The sequence below is a fragment of the Lepisma saccharinum genome, chromosome 19 (assembly GCF_977018435.1).
Source record: "Lepisma saccharinum chromosome 19, izLepSacc3.1, whole genome shotgun sequence".
In the NCBI taxonomy this organism is placed as follows: domain Eukaryota; kingdom Metazoa; phylum Arthropoda; class Insecta; order Zygentoma; family Lepismatidae; genus Lepisma; species Lepisma saccharinum.
Genome location: NC_139247.1, coordinates 28,344,972 through 28,372,236, shown reverse-complemented (window position 1 = coordinate 28,372,236; position 27,265 = coordinate 28,344,972). Strand labels below are relative to the sequence as shown.

The 27,265-nt window shown below is 38.0% G+C and overlaps 1 protein-coding gene across 1 annotated transcript in view; it reads right to left on the bottom strand.

Annotated features, from left to right (window-relative positions):
- The window catches only part of LOC146002971 (inactive phospholipid phosphatase 7), a 58,200-nt gene that overhangs the window by 1,080 nt on the left and 29,855 nt on the right, over positions 1-27,265 (bottom strand). Inside the window, exon 3 of the mRNA XM_083141127.1 lies at positions 25,808-25,907. Coding sequence (XP_082997253.1) covers positions 25,808-25,907 — 100 coding nt within the window. The remainder of the gene's footprint in view (positions 1-25,807; positions 25,908-27,265) is intronic.

Here is a 27,265-nt window from a genome sequence, read left to right as displayed (position 1 = left end):
ATGAGAATTTATGCCCTTTTCAGTCCCAAAAGTGATAGACTGAATACCTGTAACACAGCCTGTGATGGGTCAACATCAGGCAGGCTGGAGGTAATGGGGTGGAGAACTAGAAACAGAATAAACCTCCTATGTGCCTACTTTTCATGGATGGTCGCCAAACCCATGGAGCGGTAGTAAAGGTAGTGAGAGGAACTATTTTCTTTCTGTGTACTCACAATAAAGCCAGTCTCACATGGTGGTTAAGTAGGTCTCCACTTCCCTACCCACCTCCGACTCGAAACTACCATAAGATTTTTTACCTCTTCAGTTCGCGATGGCAGCAAAAGAGGTCTCACACGATCCTTAAAATCACATCTTTAAAAATGGCGACTACACAAACATGGTATACCACTTTGCAAGTTTAGATGCTAATAACTGCTGAAGATTTTAGAAAATAATGTTTTCTCTTAAAGGAATAAGAGAATAACATTGGCACTGTTAAAAAATGTAGCACATGTAACCCGTGGCAGTGAATATGAATATACAACATATGTTACATCAAGTTGATATACCACGTTACGGACACACTAGCATAAAGTTGCATTACCCGTATATTACAATAGAAGTTGTATATTCTAATGAAACCCTTCTCGTGCGGTTTTGAAATATATCCCCCAATATGAACTAGTCAATTTAATTACATGAACTTCACAACATTCATTCAAAGTGTGAAAATTGTAGTGTTTACATATTTCATTGACACTTCTTTTCTCCTAAAATACTTATTGTGAAATTTACTTTGAAGTCCATGAAGAACTAATTACAATTCATAACTTATATATATATATCATTACAACACTAGCAGATTAATTTACTGCGGTGCTACGCACAGCACAGTCCATTTGTTATAGCAACAAACCAGAGAGTACATACATACGTATGTGGCTCTTCAGTGTTTACTGTTTACTTAAAAATAGTTAGACATCCGAACTATTTATTTAAAACAAGAATAATTAGCAGACTCTTCAGTCTTCACTCTACAAATCATTTATATAGCTGTATTAGTCCAATCTTTTTCTTCTTTAAGCTGCCTTGAGTAAATAATCGAACATCTATTGTATTTCTTCTTCTACTACTTCCTACTTCAGCTGGCCAGTGTGCTCCTCAATTCTGATTAGTAGTTCTGTGGTATTAACGATGGATTTAGAAACTGTTTCTAATTCCGTCGGGAACTGAATAAGAGAAAGCTCTCACACGATTGTTAAGTAATGAAATTAGAAGTCGATGATGAAGTGAGGACGTACCTAACTGTGATGTGAGACTGGCATAAGATAAAATAGTACATGGAGAAGAGACTTGCATATAAACTAGTACTTCAACAAGGGAATACATATTGTGATTTAAAACTCATTTGTTCATTCATTGTTCTCCTCCTTAACACTGCAGTGGTCGCATGGATCACATTAGCAATATAATAATAACCCATGATACAACAGCTCGTGAGGGTTGTTGTAGGGCCTACCTACCAACTGCTGGCCTCCTCACTCCCAACTTTCTAGGTGTAAGATCATCAAACCAATTACGGGGTGATGTGTGGTCACCATAATGAACCCCCAATCATTGTTTAGGTTTCCGCAGGCCCATAGCTAGAATTGATCTCCAAGGGGGGCTCACTGCTTTATAAACCAAGTCCATTTTCCCGAAGTTTAACAGTGTTAAATGAAGGTAAATTAGGTATACTTGTGAGAAAGGGGGGGGGGGCATTAAGTTACATAAAATTTAGAAATATCATACAAATACTACATATTTCTATATCTTTTAAAACATCGGTTGAAGTGTTAATTGGCTGCTACTGAAATCATCCCTTACTACACACTCCATACTACTTCTTATGATACAGATATTTATATCACACAAGAAAAATGCACAATATTCATCATAGTGCCTACAGTAGCCTACATTCCACACCCGGCCGAATCAATGAAACTTCCCTTCATTCCCAAAACTTAGGATCTGTTCACCTTTGACGTAGATGACATCAAAGTCAGAGATTTTTGTCGAAACGGGAGGTCGCAACAGGGATAACAAAGGTACAGATAAAGAATGTAATAGCTGCTGTTCATGTTCTGTGAATTTAACCTTCACCAAAGTTGTGTGCAAAATAACATGTGCTGTCTACATTTTCACTCTTCACTGCAAACAAAATATACAAAATAGTTTTACTTAATTTCAAGAGGGCTAACGGAAATGCCAGGGGGGGGGCTGAATACAGTTCCAGGGGGGGGCTCAGCCTCCCCTGGCCCCTGCCTGGCTTTCCATGACCGGGTTAAGCTACTCATTTGTAGCTCCCCAATTTCCTGACGATGGTGGGTGGTCACCAGTTCCATAAACCGGCTGAAATCTCAGGAGAGAGAGTTGTTGTGCTTCTCAAGAAGACTTGAACCTGCGTGTGTCCCATAGCAGGAGCTCAAAGCATGACATGTTAGACAGCACAACAATGGTGTGGGATTCACAATAGTGATACATTTGATTATTTCACATGTTACAGCAGTTTGGCAACATCTGGCTCGCAGCATATCTTCCTGGAACAGTCCAGGAACACTGTTCAGCTGTTACTTGAAAAATATCCATTGCTGACTTGTTATAGAGCTCATATTTTAGTGGAGCCCAATAGTATTCCATGCAACTATTGACATAAGCATTTTCAGACACATAAAAACTTCATGTATAAGTATTTGGTCTAGGAATTAATGCGTGCACCTGGAAAAGAGATGGCGTAATGAGCGTATCGTCCCACAGTTCCGTGTATCCACACATGCGTTGAAAACTCCTGTCAGCGCTCATCGTTTGTAGTATAGGGCAGTTGATTGACGCGTCAACAACAGCATTTTGTAGTCAACTGAACATGGTGCAGTTCATGCCAGATAAAGCGTTTTTGCGGAGTGTTCTGCTTCATTACTTTAACATGCAGAAAAGTGCTACCGAAAGTCATCGTATTTTGGCGGAAGTGTATGGTGACCATGCGCTAGTTGAGCGAACGTGTCAGAAGTGGTTTGCACGTTTTAGAAGTGGTGATTTTGGCCTGGAAGACTAAGAGCGACCTGGACAGCCAACAAAATTTGAAGACGAAGAATTGAGAGCATTGCTCGATCAGGATTCGTGTCAAACGCAGGAAGAACTTGCAGAAGCATTAGGCGTTGATCAAACAACAGTTTCCAAACGTCTCAAAGCCATGGGAATGATTCAAAAGATGTCACATTGGGTTCCACATGAATTGAAAGACAGAGACGTTGAAAGACGAGAAACCATTTGCGAATTGCTGCTTCAAAGACAGAAAAGAAAGGGGTTTTTGCATCGCATTGTTATTGGCGATGAGAAGTGGATCCATTACGAGAACCCGAAACGAAAAAAGGCCTGGGTGAAGCCAGGTGAACCAGTGGTGGCTCACGATGGACAATATTTTTCTTAAGGTATTTATGTATTTTGTGTTTGAACTACAGCTTCAATGTGTGCGTAACAACCGCACGAATTAATTCCTAGACCAAATACTTGCTTCTAAAATCTGTTATAAATGTATGAAGTGGCTGTGTCCAGACCACCAAAAGCCTGCTCCTGACTCTTGTGCAGAAAGAGAAACATAAAAGTAGTATTCTAAGGTGTATATTTTGTTTGATTTCATCACACTCAAATGTAATTCACTACACTTAGAATTTCCTTCCTTCTGTAATATTTTGAGTGAAATAACTTATATATATTTCTTAAAAGTGAATCAAAATACATTACAAAGGACATTTTAGCAATAAAACAATGTAAACTTTGACAAATGATTGGTAGAAAACGATAACATTCTGTGGATCACAATAGTGATCTAAATGACCAATGAAAAGTATTTTTTTTTCTGCACAACCACTACAGTGTTAATGGGCAGGTTTGTTGCAGCAATTCATAAGATTTTTGATCTTCTGGCTGATGCTTCATGTCAGTATAGGGTTCACCTCGTATATTATCGATCATCTGGTATCTTATTTCTCTGTGGATCTTTTCCCAGTTAACCATTTCATCCAGTGCATCTTTTAGCAGGTAGTTACTTCAGCCAGTGTCCCAGGAAATGTATCATTCTTTTCTCGATCACTTCCAGCTTTGCTGTTCTTTCACCAACTCTTTTATTTCTTACATTTGTCTGTCCATTTCGAACACCACTCTATTCTTCGCCAGAGCCACATTTCTTATGTATCTAGCAAGTTTTCCTCCTTTGTGTGGTCCATACAACATTCATGTCACACAAATCACTTCATTAGTCTCTTTTTTAGTAGTTTGTTCAAAGATCCATAAAACACACTTCTTCCTCTATTACAATTTCTTTTGCCATTGTTATTCTCACTTTGAATTTCAGACTGCAGTTCATGTCACTGCTTATGATACATCATCCTAAGTATGAAAAGCAACTTGTTTAATACTTGGGTGTAAAATTCTCACATTAATTTCCTCGCTCTCTTCCAAATGACCATAACTCTCTCATTCTATGCCCTAGAAAAGGGCTTCCAAACATTTTCGTTTCACGGTGCCCTTAGTGTTTCAAGAATTTTTCCACTGTTCAAGTCACAATGTAGCCCTATCTAACACTTGCAATACTCTGTTAGTGTGAGATCCTTATATTTTGAATAAGTGAATTATATTGAATAATTGCACTGGTTGACATCATGAAAAAATATTTTGGATGTTTTGAAACCAATAGGTGATTCTGGAAGTATTTTGAATGCTGATCATGGAAATGACAACCATTTCTTCCCATCATGTAAGGATTCCCCGCCATAACAAAGTTCAATCAATCCACCATACTATAACATTGAGTTTTGGAAATTTTGTGAAGAAAATTTTTATGAGGGATTTCAAAAATAAAAGTTAACATAACAAAAGCCCATACAATTTTTATGCCAATGTATCATGTGAAGGTGGAAGGTGGATTAAATGTTTACAATTATAACAGTTGGCATATTACCTTTCCTGTGAAACAAATTTGCAGTTGAAATACGTATATATAAATAACATTGCTTAAATGTGAATGTAATCAGGTAGTTTGGATTCTAAGGCAGAGGTTCCCAAAGTGTGCACCAGACTGACATGGCTGGCTTACAGGATCACCACGTAATGTTCTAATATTTTCACTGAAATTCAATCAATGATATGATTGTTCCAAATATGTGCTAATTTATTACTTTTTACATTAAAATGTTTCTGAATTTAAAATATATGTTTACTTTTTAACTTAAAGCAAGCAACCTAATCACAATTCTATATTCATTTATAGTTGAAAATTGAAGAATTTGTATTGTAGAAAATCAATATTTTACTACCATCTAAACAGAGCCATCTATTGGGGAAATAATGGAACTACATATTTTATTGTTAAATTAACACTGTAACGACGGACGGGTCTTTTAGGCCCAGTTTCAATTTTTATACCTGTTTAATTTTTTAATGCTACAAATGAATGTGTTCTCCTTCCGTAACTTTTCATCAATTTCGAAGGCCTTTGAAATCATTTATTGTAATCTTTGGTTATTTTTTAAGTTTGGTCAGAAAATGTATTACTCGCGTTGCGGACGAATGGGTCCTTTAGGCCTGATTTTAATTTTTAAATATATAGGCCTATTTTTTCTACTGCAGAAATATCCCTCCTCGCCTCTGTGACTTTTCAAGGATAGTCACAATCTTGAAAAGCATATTCCTGGACCCCATGGCTGAGTGGTTAACACATCGCACTGCAACGTCAGTGGTCCTGGGTACGAATCCCCCTCGGGCAAGGTTCTTTGTAAATGTCCATTCATCAATGTCATTATTTCATCACTGATCCCCATCTTTGCAAATTAGCCAAGAGACACAAACTGCGAAGTAAAGTAAAACAAATCAATCAATTGAAATCGTATACAGTACCTTTTGTCACAGGTTCAGTTTACCCAGGAAAAACAAATATCCTAAGTTGCAGACGGATACTGCAGAAAATGATTTTTTTTGTTTGTCAACAATAGTCTGCATATCCACTGTTGGTTATTTCAGTTTGTTGGTTTCAAAGCACAGCTGCCGCAATTTTCCAGAACTTTCTGAACGAATCTGCATGCACACTTTGTTTGGTGCAGAGCATCTGTGTAGTTTGGATGACGAATTTGTTCGTTCTCACGAGTTCTTGTGTATAATTGAAGAAATACAATGGCTCGCGTACCAAATACACGAAGGCTTAGGTCTCATGTCTCGTCTCCAGGTAAGCTCGATCCTATAAGAGATGTATTCGAGACTTGGACTGTTTACCTCCGAGAAGCGTACATTCCTGATTGCATCATGACTGTATACAAACAACTGGTCAATTTTAGAGGACGATGCCCTTTTAGACAGTGCATGCCGTTGAAATCTGGTAAATACGGAATCAAGCTGTGGCTGATTTGTGATTCTCAAAATGCTTATGTTTTGAAGTTCAAATCTACAAAGGAAAGGAAGCTGGAGTTAATAGGGAGAAAAATCAAGTAGAGAGAGTAGTGAAGGACTTAGAGAAGGAAATCGAAGGTAGTGGAAGAAACATCACGTGCCATAATTTCTTCACGAGTGTATCTCTTGCAAGGGATCTACTTGCCAAGAAACTTACTCTGGTCGGCACGATGCGAAAGAACAAAGGAGAGCTGCCGCCAGAGTTTACTGCCACAAAACAGCGAGTGTGTTGCTCCACTTTGTTTGGATTTCAAGATGATCTAATGATAGCATCATATTGCCCCAAGAAGAACAAGGTGGTGATTCTACTTTCTACGTTCCATGAACAGCCGAAAATCGACGCTTCCACAGCACAGCTAATAAAAAATGGTACGAAACTACAGTGTGAAACGAAAAGCTCGGAGATGGCCATGGTTATATTTCATGACATGATCGACTTCAGTGCACTAAATGCATTTGTTTTGTACCAAACAGTGCATCCGTATGAACTGGATGCTAAATCGGGTAGAAGTAGAAGGTTCTTGCAGTACCTGGGAAAGGAGCTCAGTGGCAAACTAGTAATGAACGAGCAAACCAACGGATGTTCAAATGAAGAGCAAGGTGTACAGAAGCAATCCAGAAGGAGGTGTCATATTTGTCCATCAAAAATCGATCAGAAAACAAGAACAGTGTGCTCGAAATGTATGCAAACGTTTGTACTCAGCATTCACGTGTTCTATGTAACACATGTTAATCAATGTTGTAAGTTATTTTTGACAAAAAATAGATAATAAAAATATGTAAATTCTTACAAATCATTAATGATAACTGGACATATGATAAAAATATTCCAAATGTAAGAAAACTATTATACTCAAAACTCAAGGGTTTCTTTATAACATATGTTATTCAATGTTTAAAGTTCTTTTGTAAAACATGTTACATATTAGAAACATGTAAATGGTTAAACGTTATTAATAAATAACCTGAAACAGTATTTTCAGTCATTGATATAAATTAGAAAATTTGAACGCCTGAAAAAAAGTATAATATTTCCCCGGGTCAAATAGACCCCATCTGACAATAACGTATAGTCATTGTAGCCGTCGTTACAGTGTTAAGGCAGTTAATACATTGCTGTTTTCTGAAAAAATTAGACTTGATGGGTGAAAATGGAAACATGAGTATATTTCCAGGCATGATACTTAAGCAAAATGTCATTTGAATTGTCTATTACATTAATTGGATCTCAAATGCAATGAAAAAATATAGCTCTTGCATTTTCAAGTAACAAAGTTGGAAATGATCACCATAGTATCCAAAAGGGTCACCATTACAAGGACTCTCTTATTCATGTTTATTTCTTGTGCAAACGTGATCACATTAGAATAGAAGAAAGAAATGAAAGGAAACCTGTATCAGCAATTAATCTCTACTTATACGAGGTGCATCCAGAAAGTAAGTTTCCCTATTTTTTTTAAAAAAAAAACAACACAGTTTCAGGGAACCATTTATTGGCAAACAGGTACAGCAAAGGTTCAGCTATTTTTCAACATAGCAACCACCAGAATTGAGACACTTGTCGTATCGTGGTATCAACTTTTGGATCCCACTGTCGTAGAACTCTGCCGCCTGTGAATGGAACTAGCGTGTGACAGATGTCTTCAGCTCTTCGTCATTGCCAAAATGCTCACCGGAGGACAGGAATTTCTTGAGGTGCAAGAAAACGTGAAAATCGCTGGGAGCCCGATCAGGACTGTAAGGTGGATGATCAAACAACTCCCAGCCAAATTCCGTCAAAACAGCTGCTGTGCGCCGAGCTGTATGTGGACGAGCATTGTCATGGAGGAGCACAACACCTGCAGTAAGCATGCCACGCCTCTTGTTTTGAATGGCACATCGCAATTTCCTTAGTGTTTCACAGTAATGGTCAGCGTTCACCGTTTCACCTCTGGGGAGGAAGTCAATGAGCAAAATGCCCTTCCTGTCCCAAAACACGGTGCACATCACTTTCTGTACCGACAGCGTCTGTTTGAATTTCTTCTTGACCGGAGATCCACTATGCCGCCAATGCATTGACTGCTGCTTGGTTTCCGGGGTGAAGTGCGAAATCCACGTCTCATCGCCCGTGATGATCCTGTCGAGGAAATCATCGCCGTCATCATGGTACCGTTGCAGGAATGTCAGTGCTGCTCCTGAACGTTTCATTTTGTGTTCGGGTGTCAGGTTTTTCGGCACCCCCCTGGCACACAATTTTTTGAACAGCAGGCGCTGCGTGACAATCTCATGCAACACGGATCGCGATATCTGCGGAAAAAGGCTACTCAACTCCGTAATCGTGAAGCGACAGTTCTCTATGATGCACTGCCGCACCAGCTCAACCAGATGATCAGTGATGAGGGACGGACGCCCACTGCGCTCTTCATCATGGACACTTTGACGACCTTCCAAAAACTGCTGACACCAGCGACACACCATCTGCTTACTCATAATGTTCGGCCCATAGACCTCACAGAGCTGACGATGAATGTCAATTGGCGCAATGCTTTGTGAATTCAGGAACTTTATCACCGACAGAACCTCGCATGCAGTGGGAGAAGGAATACGAGCTTCCATTTCGGACCACTGCTGCCTCGCTACTGGCAAGCGGCAGGAGAAGGAATACGAGCTTCCACTTCGGACCACTGCTGCCTCGCTACTGGCGCCGGGCGGGATCTGTCCGCCTGGCATATGATTGATACGTCTTAGCTCTGCTGCGCATGCACAATTTACACGGCTCATTATGTTTACTTTCACGGGAAAAAAATAGGGAAACTTACTTTCTGGATGCGCCTCGTACATAGGGTAGGAAAAAGGAAATGAAGTTTCAAGTAGGGACATCAAGTCTGTTGTGGAAAGATCTTGTAAAAAGAAAATTTTCAATGGAATATAGTTCAATTTATTGTTGTAACCCCAACCTCCTACCAATTTCCAGTCATAAACTATTGTTTGAGATGGTACAGGCACCTTTATTCTTTGTGTTGAAGCTGAAAGACATGAAATTTGAGAGTGTGCCACCTCCGTACTCTTGAGGAAAGATGAAAAGAAGAGGAAAAATTAGAGATATTATTATATTTACTTCCTCCAAACCAGGGGCGGCGCCAGAAATTTTCGACCGAGTGGGCAGAAGTGCCATATTCATAGATTAGGGTGGGCAGTATAAATGTAAGACCATATATAGTATATATGTGTATGTAAGACGTATGTATCCCCCTCTCTCTTACACTCCCGATTTTCCTCTCACTTCTTTTTCCTTTCCTTTTCTTGTTTTCCTCTTTATTATTTTTTCTAATCTATTCTCGCATCTTGTTCCATTTCCTTTCTCTTTGTCTCTGATGGACACAATCATTTAAAGGAAGTGTTTACCCATGCGCAACCATACATTCTAATCACATTCTTTCATGCATGTTAATACAGTGAAATAAATGTGAATTATGTTTAAGCTTGTGTTGCAAATACAAGGCACATACTTCATTTTATGTATTCGGCGACAGTGATAGATTGATTTAATTGATTGATTGATTTGCTTTATTTTACTTCGCTCTTTGTGCCACTTTTGGCTAATTTGCGAAGATGGGGATGAGTGATGACATTATGAATTTGATGAATGGACACTCACAAACATACATGCCCAGGCCGGGATTCAAACCCAGAACCTCTGGCGTCGTAGCGCGATGTGCTAATCACTCCGCCACGGTAGCCGACGCGACAGTGATAGAAAGTGCGATGGTAGACAATCGTGAAGTTCATGACATGTTCCTGAGCATAGTATCTTCATCGTATGAGTTTTTGACTGAAAGAGTTTTCTTACTCCTTGGGGGTCACTTTCCTTAGCTTACAAGGTTTGTACAACTGAGAAATCTATCTGAATGTTTGTAGTAGCGGCGATTGAGTGCCAACATTTGAGGGGCAAGGACAATATACTTTTTTCTTGGTAGAAAAGGTTTAGCATAAAGAGGCCATAGTGCGGGGGCAGAAAGTGGCAAAATGTGCCGGGGCAACTGCATCCCCCACTTCCCGCTCCTCCTAATCGCCACCACTGCATGTTTGGATTAAAATGAACGTCTTATTAGTAATGATTTAAAACACATACGGAAAACCAATTCTTTGTTCATTGTCCATAAAGTATTCCTAGGCTAATGAAAGGCTATTTTGACAAAATATCACTCATAAGTAATAAACAAGTAAGATTGAAAAATCTGTTCAGAATTGAAGAGATTATTAGCTAAGTTGATATTCGTTTTCTGAACTGTCATGTTACTAATGCGGGAGAAGCCACACACGTATGATTACATGAACATAATTTTTGAGGTAACAAAATTATTTAGGACACAAGGAATTCATCGAAGTTGATCACCGTACCAGTAATAATTCATCTATTTTTTGTAGATTACTTGGGTTGTATGGTGTGACCATTTCGAATACATTAGAATGTCAACCTGTGCAGCATACCCTGGAAACTTTATTATTTCAGGGCAGCGAGTCCCTGGTGCCTGGAACCACTGTCAAAGTAATAATTTATGAGGGTTTGAATTTTGAGTGTCAGCGTGTGTTTGTTTTCGCCCCTTCGTTACTTTTATCTAATCACAATTGAACCTTATCGTAGTCATTATCAAAATTAGCAGAAAAATGACTTAAAATAAAAACAAATCAACCACGACTTACTCTTCCAAAAATGGAGTTTCATTAGCTCGTACCTCTTAGAAAGTTGATGCGGTAGTTTCAATTGAACAGCGTTTCATTAGTGGATCAAGGCAGCTAATTCCGTGGACATTGACGTTGTTTTCCGAAAGTCTCAATTTTTCTCATGCAACCACCCTCTTAAAATGGACGCATCTTCTGTGGTGATAAAATGATACGTTTGGTGCGAGTTCTTTCTGTATAGTATTTTTTTCCCCAATGGCATAACGCTGTCACATTATAATGAAGAGGTCATGTGTTGGACTCCCCCCTTCCCTGGTGGAAGCACAATGCACACTGGTTCGTACTACAAGTTAAACTGTAGGTTTTGTCCCGATTAGCCCATCTGAGCATAAAAGTGGGCTTAGAAACAAACTAACAAAATCGTATTCTGGATACTTCGTGACATAACTTTTTTCTTTACTTCAGCTGCAGCTACAGATTCTGTCGACATTTTCGGCTGATTCGTGTTACAAAATTTATGTGTCGAACGAGGATTTCTAAATATGATAAGCCAGTCATTAGCAATTGAATAATTCTGTAGCTTTTTCTATACATAACTAGTTTATTAAAATTTATTCACTTCGGTATTGTAGTGTTTATTGTGATTCGTTCTTATTAGTAGAACGAATATAAAGTTGATATTTCGCATACCATATTGATATTTGAAGATGGCAGGTATATAAAAATTGTAATGAAATAAAAAATGACACTTCTGGAATTTCAATGCAGAGCTAATTAGAACTATATTATACTCTCTAGCATACTTAAACCCGAAGGTTTATGGCTGCAGCAACACAAGCCTTCCATCTGTTTCTATCCGGGGCAAGATCAATCCAATCTTTCCCATCCTTACCGATTTCTTTTATGTCCATCTCAACGTTATCCCTCCATCTTCGTCTTGGCCTTCCTACTGGTCTCTTCCCATCAGGTTTCCCAACAAGAATCCTGTAAACTATTATTTCCTCTGCCATTCGTGTCACATGGCCTGACCATCTAAGTCTTCTTGATTAAATTATACTAATAATAATAATAATTATAAAGTTGAAATAATTTATTGTGTTGCTGGAGGAAGTAACGCTAAGATGATGTTTTTATTTGTTTATTTGGAGATTATTTAAACCTTTCCCAGGCCGGGATTTACATATACGTATGTGGAGGCACCAAGACCTGGCTCCAATCCCCTCTACACAGTTTCAGTTAGAACTTCGCGCCACGTTATATGGTGTGGTTTGTTATTATATTTTTTACCACATCCAAAGTACCTATTTTTTTCATTATATGGTACTTTTCAAAGCAGTCTTTCCCAGTGAAGGCCTGGAGTGCAGTCCTCAAGTTCACCCTAAATTCTGATCTAATCTTGATCATACCCTGCATAATTTTGAGCCTCCTAAGCCTACTAGCTGCTTCTAATCATGATCACAGTCACAGTTTTTGTTTCAATAGCTCTAGTAATTACTTTCTAATGACAAAATTGGCTTTATTTGGGATGATAATATGTGAACATTTCTAGCATAGATAATATTCACAAGTAAAATGTACATGTTATGAACACCAGAATATACGTATTTATTGAATAATTCATATATCCCCAAGTACAAATGTACTTATTGAATTTGATTGGGTGGGCAATTGGGTGGGCACAGAAATTTTTGGGTGGGCCCTTGCCCACCCGTGCCCACCCCTGTCGCCGTCCCTGCTCCAAACTCCTCTCACGCAAAGAATGTTCCCAGATTTTACCAACAAGTTTCAAGTCACTTTGTTATCATTTGAAAAAGTATTGCATGAAGCTTACATCCAAGTATATATGCAGTACATGCAAAAATCTGCAAAAGCACCGATAATAGTCATAAGTGATGAAAGGAACTTCTCTTGTTTGAAGTTAATCAAGATGTATTTGAGAACTGGAGGCACGGTGGTTCAGTTGGTAGGGTGTATGAGTGTCATGCAGGAGACTCTGGTTCAATGCCTGGAGTAGGTAACCTAAAGTTGGAATTTTTCTGGGTTTGTCCCTGCACGAAGTAGCTCTGAGGATCACCCAGGCTCAAATAAGTGGGCACCAGGTTGTTGCAACCCTGGAGTGTAAAGGCAGCGAGAGCATGGTGTTGATGACATCATTTCCAAAAAATTGCCGAGATCGAGAATGTATGGGGTCCTACATTCACATCCCATCCTCCATGTGCTTCATGCACAGTGCATCTCGCAGATGACTGGTGTCTCTGAATAATTTCAGCATGTTCATTCCAAAAATGAAATCCATTTCCACCCATCAAGTCTAATTTTTTCAGAAAACGGCAATATATTAACTGCCTTAATTTCACAATAAAATGTGCAGTTCCATTATTTCCCAAATAGATGGCTCTGTTTAGATGGTAGTAAAATACTGATTTTCTACAATACAAATTCTCCAATATTGAACTATAAATTAATATAGAATTGTAAACATTTAATCCACCTTCACATGATACATTGGCATAAAAATTGTATGGACTTTAGTTATGTAAGTTTTATTTTCGAAATCCCTCATAAAAATTTCTTTACAAAATTTCCAAAACTCAATGTTATAGTATGGTGGATTGATTGAACTTGGTGACGGAAGGGAATCCTTACATGAGAAGAAATGGATGTCATTTCCGTGATCAGCATTCCAAATACTTCCAGAATCACCTATTGTTCTAAGCATGGGATGAGAATAGTATTTGGTAGTTTCTGCAATGAATTTTTACCCCTCTCCTTGGAGTAAACGTTATTCTCTTAGTAATCTATAACAGAAGTTACATAGTTTTTATCTCAAGTGCAAAATTAACTTGCTAAATTAAAATAATCCCCTAAAAGAAGTTACAAATGCACATTTGACATTACTTACTTTCATGTTTTATTTAGTAATTTATAAGGAATTACACTGCAATAAATTTAGTACATTTATTGCAACATACAGGGAACATCTTTCAAATTATCCACCTGCTTTAAATATAGTTTAGTAGTATACCAATACTAAGTATTATATTTTTAGAACTGTGATTATTTATCAACACCTGGAATATTGTCTATATCACGTAATGCAGCTATAATACAATCCTTCAAAATCACTTCCTCAAAACGCCATATGCTTAATTATTAGTTTGTAACCTAATATTGCAATCAAAGTAAGCAAGAAAAATATAGGTCTACTTTTGGCACATCTTCAAGAATATTAATTTAGTAGGACCTTTACTTTAAGAGTTATTCTTTTCAAACATTTTCTCTTTATTGCTTGTTTGGTGCCAAAAACAAAAATGCATTCATTACTCCAAAATAGCATGGAAAGTTGCTAAAATATCAGGTCAAAGGTGAGATGTTCAAAAACTTATTTTTGTAGATAATTTTAAGGTTACCATTTGCTCCCTCCAGTTCATAATTTAGAAGAAAAATATTTGTTTTAATTCCACTTTATGCTCAGATAGATCAATCAGAATTTTTGGAATCTGAAACACTACGAAATATGTCACTCCTAGGAATATGATCGAAAAATAAATAAGAAGCCCATTTGAGTAATTGCATATTTGTTATTTTTATGTCACTTTTCTGCTACTTTAGCCTAATTACAATGATGAGGATGAGTGATGAGCAGATGAAGAGACATCATGAAAAACTATGCAGTAGTTATGTGGGGGGAGTGGGGGGACAATATCCAAATCTCACACATTAAGTCTTAAATTGTCATGTGAATTCTCTTTGGGGGATTGAGCATTTGGCAATGGGGCATAAAATTCATATGCTGATCATTATTTAGGCTGTCATTTTTCTATACCATTTGCAGGTTATATACTATCAAGGGGATTTTACTCTGAACTATTTGAAAAAGGGGGGAAGGCAACATTTGGTGTTATAACTATCCTCCCTTGGTCCTTCTCTCCTAAAACAAGCATGAAATTTGGAGGAGCATCCCTTAGTCTATGTAGGCACAATGGATCTTAGTGGTGACAATGTCTTCATCAGGTTGAAATATGTCAAATATAATTGCATGGGTCCCTGAGAAATGTGCCTGCCACCTAAAATGGCAGACACTGACACGTTCTGCTGTCAGCTGCCACTTGACACGTTCTGGCAATTTGACGTACGCGTCGTATTATTTTACTATTAATATTAACTTAATAATACTCAGCGGTGAACGATGAGACTCGGTGAAGTACACAGACTCCTCTCAGGTACAGGGATAGTGTTAGGCAAAGACAATATTCACAGCACAGAGAAATAAAACCACATTACTGCAGTATGTATAAACGGAAAGGTTTTATTCTTTATTTATTGCAATTATAATGCAAATATACTTGAGACGAAGGCGAGGATTTCGCTTTGCCGATGAATTGACTCAACTAAAACGCATAAACTCAATGCGTGGCTATCGGCAAGCCTATGATCGCATAGACCTAGCTTGCACCCCGAACTACCACACCAAGAGATATGCAATGATAACTGAGCCAATATTTGCTCTTTAGCCTTTTATTTCCAAATTAATCTTTAGGCTAGCTTTATTATTTAACGTAGAATGGTTGCAGTATTGTGCATATCATCAATGCATGGCTATCGGCGTACCTATGTTCACATAGGCCTAGCTTGCGCCCCGAACTACCATACCAAGATGTATGCACAACACCGAGGAGATCTTTTTAAGTTTAAAAGCGTCGACGATCCGTGGCGAAAGTGTGATGATTCTTACGCGATATCCTCGCTTTTATACTATTTTTGAGAACACAGATTAAAGTACAGATGAATCACTCACTATCTACAAAAGGATACTACAACAAAACTGACATATATACATGTTTAGAAATACAAATTTGTATAGTGAACTCTCGCAAACATGAAAATACATTAAATTACCCATAATGTAGCATAAAATACAATAAACATTAAACAAAAGATGTACATTACTAATAAGGCGCAATATTACATAGAATAACAAGGAGGTTACGCTTTCTTTCACAAAATAAATATATTAGTGACACATTTTCTACTGTAAGTGTAAGTGTCTCTTACGGTTTTCGTGATGTGCATTTCTGGAGTTTGGGTTGTGTGACTTTTGAAACACTCTGCATAAGACGCTGAGCATCACGGTATTCAAAACATCGCTAAATCATTTGAGGACGCAGGAAATGGGATGTGTGTTTGGGATTGTCTTGTGTAGTAGTTGTGCTGTCTAGTGTGTTTGTGTTTATCTTATGTAGTAGTTGTGCTGTCTAGTGTGTTTGTGTTTATCTTATGTAGTAGTTATGCTGTCTAATGTATTTCTGTTTGTCTTGTGTAGTATCGGTGATGTGTATATATGTGTCTTGTGTTGTAGTTGTGCTGTCTAGTATGTTTGTGTAGTAGCTGTGCTGTCTAGTATGTTTGTTTTGTCTTGAGTAGTAGTTGTGCTGTTTAATTTGTTTGTGTTTGTCTTGTGTAGTAGTTGTGGTGTGTAGTTTGTTTATGTTTATATTGTGTAGTAGTGTGGTGTGTTTGTGTTTATATTGTGTTATAGTTGTGATGTGATGTGTTTATGTGTGTCTTGTGTAGTAGTTGTACTATCTAATGTGTTTGTGTTCGTCTTGTGTAGTCTAATGTGTTTGTGTTTGTCTTGTGTAGTAGTTCCTCCATTCATATCGGGGGTTAGGCGTAGAGCTGACAACTCTGCACTGTAAAAACACATGTCAAGAAACAGCAATATAAGGACATGGATGTTCCCAAGGTAAAATATTCCGGAGGTAAAATAGTCCCCCGTTCGGATCTCTGGGTGGGGACTACTTTGGGAGGTCCCTGGACTAAGGATAAGATCTACATTAGGAATAAGGATATTAAATTAGGCACCTGGAATGTTCTGAGCCTTTACCGGCCTGGGGCATTTCAGTGTACAGTTAATGAGATAGTGAAGTATAAATTAGATGTAGTAGCTGTCCAGGAAGTTAGGTGGCCAGGAGAAGGGAATTGTAAAACTAAAAATTATACTTTTTTCTATGGTGGTACTGAAAATCATAATTTTGGAACAGGCTTTTTCATAAATAATAGAATTATCTCGGCTCTTAAAACAGTAGAATTTATTAATGATAGGATATCATATACAGTTTTACAGGGTAGGTGGTGTAAAATTATTTTAATAAACATACATGCACCAACGGAAGATAAAGATGATAATACTAAAGATGATTTTTATACAGAGTTAGAACAAGTCTTTGATAAATTTTCTCAGTATGATATGAAAATTCTGTTAGGTGACTGTAATGCACAGATTGGCAAAGAAGAGACATTTAAACCCACGATTGGTAAAGAAAGTCTTCATGAATTAAGTAATGATAATGGTATAAGATTGATTACTTTTGCAACCTCAAAGAATTTAATTGTGAAAAGTACCACTTTTAAACATAAAGATATCCATAAATATACCTGGTCTTCTCCACATGGTAAAACTCATAATCAGATATATCATATTCTCATTGATAAGAGAAGGCATACAGTATAATTGACGTTCGTACACATAGAGGTGCTGACTGTGCCAGTGACCATTATTTAGTAATTGCTAAATTAAGAGAAAGACTCTCAGTGATAAATCATAAGCAACAAAATCTAAAAGTTCTAAAATTTTATACAGGAAAGTTTACTGATGAAAGAATTAAGAAAGATTACCAAATTAAACTGTCAAATAGATTTGATGTTTTGCAGGATTTAAATGATGATGAAAATATACATGAAACAGACGTAAATAAGAATTGGGAGCACATATGTAATGCAATAGAATCAGCAGCTAAAGAAAGTATAGGATACCATAAACAGAGAAAAAGTAAGCCATGGTTTGATAATGAAAGTCATAATCTAATAGAAATAAGAAATCAGGCTAGACTTAGGTGGTTAAATAACTCTGATGATACAAATCTAAACAATTATAATAGAATAAAGCGAGAAGTTAACCGCATGTTTAGAAGTAAAAAAAGAGATTACTTGAAAAGCAAAATTAGCGAAATTGAAACAAACAGCAAAAATAAAAATATCAGAGATTTATATAAAGATGTAAATGAGTTTAGAAAGGGGTGGCAACCTAAAGTAAACTTGATAAAAGATAAAGACGGTGATTTTATAGCTGACCCAAGCGATATTCTAAATAGATGGAAGAACTACTTTAATGACCTTTTAAATGTCCATGTAGGAGATAAATCAGAAGTAAATGAAGTCCACACAGCAGAACCTTCAGTTCCAGAACCTAACTTGACTGAAGTTAAAGATGCTATTAAAAGGCTAAAGAATAACAAAGCACCTGGCATTGATTTAATACCAGCTGAGTTAATTAAATATGGTGGAAATTCATTAATATGTCAAATTCATAAATTAATTTGTTTAATATGGAATAAAGAAGAAATCCCTCAACAGTGGAAAGAATCCATAATTGTTCCTGTGTTTAAAAAAGGTGATAAAATGAACTGCAATAATTACCGTGGAATTTCTTTACTCTCAACAACATATAAAATATTATCTAACATTCTTTTAACAAGACTAACCCCATATGCTAATGAAATTATAGGTGATTATCAATGTGGATTTAAACATAACAGATCAACTACAGATCAAATTTTTCACATCAGACAGACACTTGAAAAAAGTGGGAATATAATCAAAATGTCCATCAGCTATTCATTGATTTCAAAAAAGCATATGATTCGGTGAAAAGAGATAAATTATATAATATATTAGTAGAGTTTGGAATACCTAAGAAGCTTGTTAATATGATAAAAATATGCACCAGTGAAACAGAAAGTAAAATTCGTGTGGGTATTAATATGTCTGACAAATTTACAATTCATGATGGGTTAAAACAAGGAGATGCATTATCTCCATTGCTCTTTAATTTTGCCTTAGAATATGCTGTAAGGAAGGTAAAAGAAACTCAAGAAGGACTAAAATTAAATGGTATGACTCAGTTGTTAGCATATGCAGATGATGTAGACTTACTGGGGGATGATGTGAATACAATTAAGAATAATGCTAAAATATTTTTCAAAACTGCTAAAGAGATAGGTTTGGAAGTTAACAAAGAGAAAACTAAATATATGCTTACAGGCCGAAACCAAGTGTTAGGTAATAATCAAAATCTAATTATTGATAACAACTCGTTTGAATCAGTTTCCAAATTCAAGTACTTAGGAGTAATATTAACAAATGAAAATTATATTAAAGAGGAAATAAAAAGTAGGCTTAATTCAGGAAATGCATGTTACTTCTCTCTTCATAAACTTTTGTCTTCTCGTTTAATATCTAAGAAGAAACTAAAAGTTAAAATATACAAAACCGTAATTTTGCCTGTAGTATTATATGGATGTGAAACTTGGTCCCTTACATTGAAAGAGGAACATAAATTGAGAGTATTTGAAAATAAAATCCTTAGGAAAATCTTTGGACCTAAAGGGGATGAAGAGACAGGTGAGTGGAGAAGGTTACATAATTTAGAACTACATAATTTGTATTCATGTCCAGATATTATTAGAATGATTAAATCAAGAAGACTTAGGTGGGCAGGCCATGTGGCATGAATGGGAGAGGAAAGAGGAGTTTACAGGATTCTTGTTGGGAAACCTGATGGTAAAAGACCTGTAGGAAGGCCAAGACGAAGATGGAGGGACAACGTTGAGATGGACCTAAGGGAAATCGGTAGGGATGGAAAAGAGTACATAGAACTTGCTCAAGATAGGGAAAGATGGAAGGCCTGTGTTGCTGCAGCCATGAACCTTCGGGTTTAAGAAGGCTAGGGAGTTAGTTAGTTAGTTAGTCATTTTCTACTGATGACGTCACACAAAAATATGGATCATATCATATGCCCCTTCCTTTCGAAAACTAAGTTTCAGGAAGGAAGTTATCTACCTGGAGGAAACTTAGTTTTAAAGTACAAACTCTTTTTTTTATCCTCCGAAAAACGCACCAGTTTTAGGTTATCCAAGTTAACCTTATCATATAATTCTTTAGTCCTTGGAATTAGCAATGTCACAACATTATTTTCCACTTTGTCCACTAGATAAGGTCCTATCCACAACATAAATAACTTTTGAATGGTCCTATCTAGTGAGGAGCTTAAGGAATGGTTTTTAACCATCACGAAGTCTCCAACTGTCACTGTCTTGGCGTTTCCCTTCTGTTTTATATCCTTCAACAGCTTCTTCTTCTCCCTGACTTAGGCTAAGAAAAATTTAGATGTCCAATCGGGTTGGGCTTCTTCCCGTTCTGGTCAATTGAAATGTTTTAGGATCTCCCTGGGTATAGGATGATTGAAGAATAGTTCAGCAGGCGAATATCCAGTGGTCTCGGAAATAGAATAATTAATCAGCAAAACGACTGGAGGCGTATGTTACCATCAGGCTTACCAACAATTAAGGTTCTCATACAAGATAAATATCAAGGCACAGTAACATCTCCTTGTTTCCACTTTATAAGTTCTTCTTTCAGGAGCTTTCTTTAGGCTATTAGTATGGGATATGGAGATTGATACACAGGTTCTGTTGTGGTGAGTTCAATCTCACACTGGAAGTTTTTAATAGTACCTGGTCTCACGGAAAATACATCTTTATGCTTCAGTAAGACTTCCTTCAATTGACTTCTACCCCTTTCGCATAAAATTTCATTCGCATTGATCTTCTGAAGAATGTCGTCAGGACTAGCCGTCCACTGATCGACATGGGAATCTTCACGGACTTTTCTTACATACGTCCCTGTCGAAGATCCATTATTCACGAGGTCCTGCTCTACCGGAACTCCGTCTACGGTGAGGGATAACTTCTCGTGCTGTAGGTCAATTCCTGCTTCATATTTCCTGAGGAATGGGTAGCCCAAAATAAAGTCAGCTTCGAGACTTTTCAAGACAAACATGTCCTCCAACAAATTTCTTCCATCAATCTCCAGATATACTTGTCTACATCCCACAACTCTAGTTTTGTTTCTCCCAGTGAAATCAGTCAGTCTAACATCTGGACATGTTTGTAACTGCAATGACGGCAGCTTCTCTTTAATCTTCTTCCAAATGGCGTAGCTCATGAGATTACATTCGCTGCCAGTGTCCAGAACACAAATAAAATCAACGCCTGTTACAGTTGCTTTAATTAACGGAGCCCTGGGCAAATTTTCCTTTCTAACTGCCTGTTGTAGTGCTCTATCTAAACTTTGTTCTCCTTCATTGAGAGTCAGCACAACAAAAAGATGATTGTCTTCACTATTTATAATGCTGTCATCTGTTCCCAGAGAAGTCCAAGATTTTAGCCCAACCGTGATCGGGAACGAAGAATTCACGTTGGGCGACTGGCTAAATCGGACTGCATACCACTCGGATTATGACTAGTCGATGGTGCCCAACAAAAGTCTCTTGTCATGTCGACGCTTTGACGTTGCTCGTTCGTCAAACGTGAAGCAGAAGGTTCAAACGGAGGCGCCGTCGCTCTGAAGTTACTGGGTTCAGAGGCGTTACGTGAAGAGTCACGGGAATGTTCTTCTGGATCAGATCTGGAACGACGCGGCCCACGTGCGTAGTTGTTCCTGCCATCCCTTCTCGGAGGATTACGCCACCTGTTGTAATTGGAATATCCATTCCTCTGGTTCTGCATAACTTGTCTGACTCTGGGTTGTTGGTTTCCAATTGTATTTTGTCTGGGAGCATTTCCCTGGCCTGCACCTTCCCTATTCCACACAGGCTTCCAACTGTCCTGTTCCTCAAGCACCTCGAACCTTTTCAGAAAGTCGGCTAGCTGCCGTACAGTTTGAGGAGAATTAGCTAGACTCAGACTGCGAGCTCTATATGGAAGCTGGGAGATGATTAAATTCACAATCTCAGGTTCTATGTAACGGGCAGACAGATTGCGGTAGGCTAAGTAAATAGACCAGGCATATTCCTCCATGCTCATACCGGACTGCTTTAAGTATCGGCGAGATCTCACTGCTGTCAGCTGCCTCTCTTTGGCCTCTTCTGAAGCATATTGTTTGCGAAAACGACGGCAGAAATCAGAATAGGACTTGAACTCTAACTGGTTTGCTCGAAACCAATGCTCAGCCTGGCCCTTGAAAAGCTGAGGAATAATTTCCAATCGGTATTCGTATGGAATCTGCATTAAATCAAAATTGATATTAAGTTCTTTTAAGTATTGCTCAGCATTCTGGGCTTCCAGGTCTCCCTTGAACTTCGACAAGGAATTAAGGTCTGCCATCCTTGGAGTTCCAGTCATTGCTGATCGCTGAGTTGTTGGCGGCGACTCATCTGGCCCGCTCCTTGAATTTCCATGCCTTCGTGTTCGCTTCCTGATTTTTGCTTGATACTGAGAGTCAGAGCTGGTGCTGGAAGAGGAGGAACTGCGATCTTTCTTCCTTTCTAGACGTTTCCTCTTTGTCCTTTCTTCATAAAGACTGTGCCGGGCCCTGCGAGATTCACGCTCTCTGTAACCTCTGTCATCGCCCGAAAGACTAAAGGTAGGTGGAACAGCAGACGCCACTTCATTAGCTCTTGAATCAGCAGTAACTCGTGGGCGACAGACTTGTTTGTCTTCTCTAGTTCTCTCTCCACCGGCTCTGTCCATCGCTTCATTTAGTTCAATGTTCATGGTTGGCAACGCTGCACTCTCAGCAACTGCAGACGGATGACCAACTGTTCGAGATCCAGTTTCTGTTTCCGTTTGGCGGGTAACGTGCATGGTCTCTAACTGATTCGTAAGTTGTTCTACTTGAGTTTTTATTTCCTCAACGTCCTTCCTTCTTTGAGACACAACTACTGAAATTTGACTAATATTTTCTTGGACCTCAGCCCGGAACTGTATTTTGTCAGTCTCGGCCTCGGCCAATATCTGTTCCATAGTAAGCTGTTTTTCAATAATCTTATTGCACTCCTCAGTGAATCTCGAATTAATATCCTCTACATCGATGCGAACACTTTCCGTGGCTTTATTAACATCGGCTGCCAAGCTACGCCGGAAGTCATCAAAGTCTATCTAGCCTGCCGGATTTCTTCAGAGAGTCGCACCCTAGATTCCTCGTTCTCAGACTTCAGTTGTTGAATCTCACAGGCCATCTCGCCTATTTCAGCTCTTAATACTTTTATAGATTCATCGTGCTGCTTACCGATATCATCCTTTAGCAACGTACATTGTCTGAGGATATCTTCCTTTAATATGTCAGATTGTCTACAGATATCAGCCTTCAGTGCTTCAGACTGTTTACACATATCAGCCTGCAATGTTTCAGACTGTTTGCAGATATCGGCTTTCAAGCTGGTAATGGAATCAGCTTGCTGTTTAGTATCAGCCTGCAATGTTTCAGACTGTTTGCAGATATCAGCTTTCAAGCTGGTAATGGAATCAGCTTGCTGTTTAATATCAGCCTGCAATTTTTCAGACTGTTTGCAGATATCAGCTTTCAAGCTGGTAATGGAATCAGCTTGCTGTTCAATATCAGCTTTCAGTTCTTCAGACTGTTTGCAGATATCATTGCTAATATCAGCCTGTAATTTTCCCATACTTTCGACTTGTTGTTTGCTAATTCCTTCAATCATTGCTTTTAATGCTTTGAACATATTTAATGGATCAGATGAACTATCCGTAGACAATAATTCACAATCTTTACAAACCAAATCAGTAGACTCGTTGCTTTCAGTTCGAATATCAAAGCCACAACATTCATAATGTAGAAGCTTTGTACATTTCTTGCATACAAATGTGGTTCTTTCTTTATCAATAGCCCGACAACAATCGGGAGTATTAAGCTCTGAACTTGAAGCAAGATTTTTATTTGCGCTACGCAAATGTTTTCTTTCCATTTCGAACGAAGTAGTTCTGTGCTTTTCTACAAATGTAAAAGTTTAGTGCTCTTGCACAATGAATCTCAACTTTAAACAATTGTCTTGCCCTTGTACACTACAAAATCGAGCCAACACGTTGAGCTGCCACTTGACACGTTCTGCTGTCAGCTGCCACTTGACACGTTCTGCTGTCAGCTGCCACTTGACACGTTCTGGCAATTTGACGTACGCGTCGTATTATTTTACTATTAATATTAACTTAATAATACTCAGCGGTGAACGATGAGACTCGGTGAAGTACACAGACTCCTCTCAGGTACAGGGATAGTGTTAGGCAAAGACAATATTCATAGCACAGAGAAATAAAACCACATTACTGCAGTATGTATAAACGGAAAGGTTTTATTCTTTATTTATTGCAATTATAATGCAAATATACTTGAGACGAAGGCGAGGATTTCGCTTTGCCGATGAATTGACTCAACTAAAATGCATAAACTCAATGCGTGGCTATCGGCAAGCCTATGATCACATAGACCTAGCTTGCACCCCGAACTACCACACCAAGAGATATGCAATGATAACTGAGCCAATATTTGCTCTTTAGCCTTTTATTTCCAAATTAATCTTTAGGCTAGCTTTATTATTTAACGTAGAATGGTTGCAGTATTGTGCATATCATCAATGCATGGCTATCGGCGTACTTATGTTCACATAGGCCTAGCTTGCACCCCGAACTACCATACCAGGATGTATGCACAACACCGAGGAGATCTTTTTAAGTTTAAAAGCTTCGACGATCCGTGCCGAAAGTGTGATGATTCTTACGCGATATCCTCGCTTTTATACTATTTTTGAGAACACAGATTAAAGTACAGATGAATCACTCACTATCTACAAAAGGATACTACAACAAAACTGACATATATACATGTTTAGAAATACAAATTTGTATAGTGAACTCTCGCAAACATGAAGATACATTAAATTACCCATAATGTAGCATAAAATACAATAAACATTAAACAAAAGATGTACATTACTAATAAGGCGCAATATTACATAGAATAACAAGGAGGTTACGCTTTCTTTCACAAAATAAATATATTAGTGACACATTTTCTACTGATGACGTCACACAAAAATATGGATCATATCAACACAACGGTACAGCTTCACATGTTCCCATTTGTCTCCTACAAGAGGTCCTGGGTACAATACCTGCTGTTATATCTATGTTGTTATATCACCTTTTTTTTGCCTGTTCATGTAATAATAATAGTAATTATTATTATTACTACTAGTAGTAGTAGTAACAGTAGTGCTGGTAGTAGTAGTAGTGTACCACATCTCGGTGGCATTATTTAGTCTCTGGCTACGGAATGCATGCAGGTTCGAATCTCCAAGGGAAAGCATAACTTTTCTCCTGAGATTTTCTCCAGTGTATGAGACCAGTGGCCATCCACCATTGTGAGGAAATTTGAGAGGTACGAATGAGTATTGCAACCCGGTCATAGAAACCTGCAACAATGACTGGGGGCTCATCGTGTTGATCACACATCACCCCGTAACTGGTTGAATGATCTCCCACCTTGGTAGGTGGGAGTGAGGCTGGTAGTCGGTAGGTAAGCCCTGGCCCTCACGAGCTGTTGCACCATGGGTTATTATTTTTATTATTATTATTATCATTACATATTAGGCATACTTGATTCAGACCACTCCTGAAATATTGTTCTAGATACATGCCTGGCCTGGCTGTATGTAATTCAAGCATGTGAGAATATTATATATAAAAATATACTATTTTTCTACATTTATAATACAGTTAAATCTAAAGTATATAATCAGTAGAACAAATTTACAATTGATACTTCAACTTACGGATAAGCAGAGTAAGAAGCACCGTGCTGTCAAATTGCTTCGGAAAGACAAGAAGAGCTATTGTAGTCCCAGTTATCCATAACCAACTGTTGCTTGTAAACTGAAAAATAAATGTTTAACAATTAACATATTTTATTCATTTTCTGATCATGAAACAGCAACTAATAAATTCTAAAACACATGGCCACATTTAAAGGGGGTTTATGGCTCAACTCCATTCTCCCCCCAAATTCTGGCAGGTTGGATTAATGCAAGTTCAGAAAGCAAAGTCTGCAACTAATTCCAGCTTCTTCAGAGCTTTAGCAAAATACAACAGGGGGACAATGCTGAGAAAATCGCTTCTGGGGAGAATCGAGCTAGATTTTTAAATGTTTGGATTTCCTGAAAATTGTGCAAAAATACGTTTTATTTTTGGATTCGCAGTTCACCTGCGAGATCTCCACTTTCACTTCTGGTCATCCTCTTTCCAATGTTGTTCCTGGTTCAGACTGAAAATTCCCCTATGGTTGCAACAAAATTTTCTTTCTGATGTTTAAATTTCTTCTGTTGTTACTTAAAGTTTTACTCCCTCCTTGACAATAGTTTAAACTTGTCACTTCTGGCTTCGTAGCATGCATGGGCGTAACTTGGGGGAGAGGCAAGGGGGCACTCACCACCAAATCTTCTGATTTTAATTTTTTTTAAATATACAAGTTAAAGTTATTTTTGTAAATCCACTGGGACATGAGATTCATGTTCTCCACATCCCAAGTTGATGCTGCTGACAACATGTGCTCGCCCTATAGTCAATGTGGTGTAGAGATTTAAACTATTCGCATAAAGCATTCCATGGAATGAAGGAATTGAGTCATTCCCTTACAAATTAGAAAGCACACTATGCTTATGTGGTCAATTTAGTTTTTCAGTTTTATTCAAACTATTCATATGTAGTTGCTTGTCTTATAATACCCTAGTACACTGAGCTGTTGTTAAAGCCGTGAGATGTGTCTTCAGCAGACAGCATTAATATGTCACTAACGCTCAGCATGTTTTGTGAAACTTTGGGAGCACTCGGGCCAGACTCGGACATACTTCATAGATTTTTGGCAAAGGGAATGCATCTACACTGGTCATTCCGGCCTCCTCGTTTCCTCCAAGCTAATCGGCCTAAAAATAATTACATTGTAATGTTTTTCTTCTTTTATTTAGAACTTTTTTTTTACAGTTTCATTAGTGTTATGTGTGGAATTTGCATTAAACAGATATGTTTCAAAATCATACTTCAGAGTTGACTAAATTACTGTGGTTCAATTGACCCAAAGGGAATGAATCCACAGAACTCATTCTTCTGGGAAACTCGCTTCATCCAAGGCCTGAGCGATAGGTGTAGTTATGTAGGGGATATGGGGTGCTAAGCCCCTCCAAACGCATGCAACATAAGCACAAAATAATTAAGGGGAGAGAAACTGCAAAAACAGA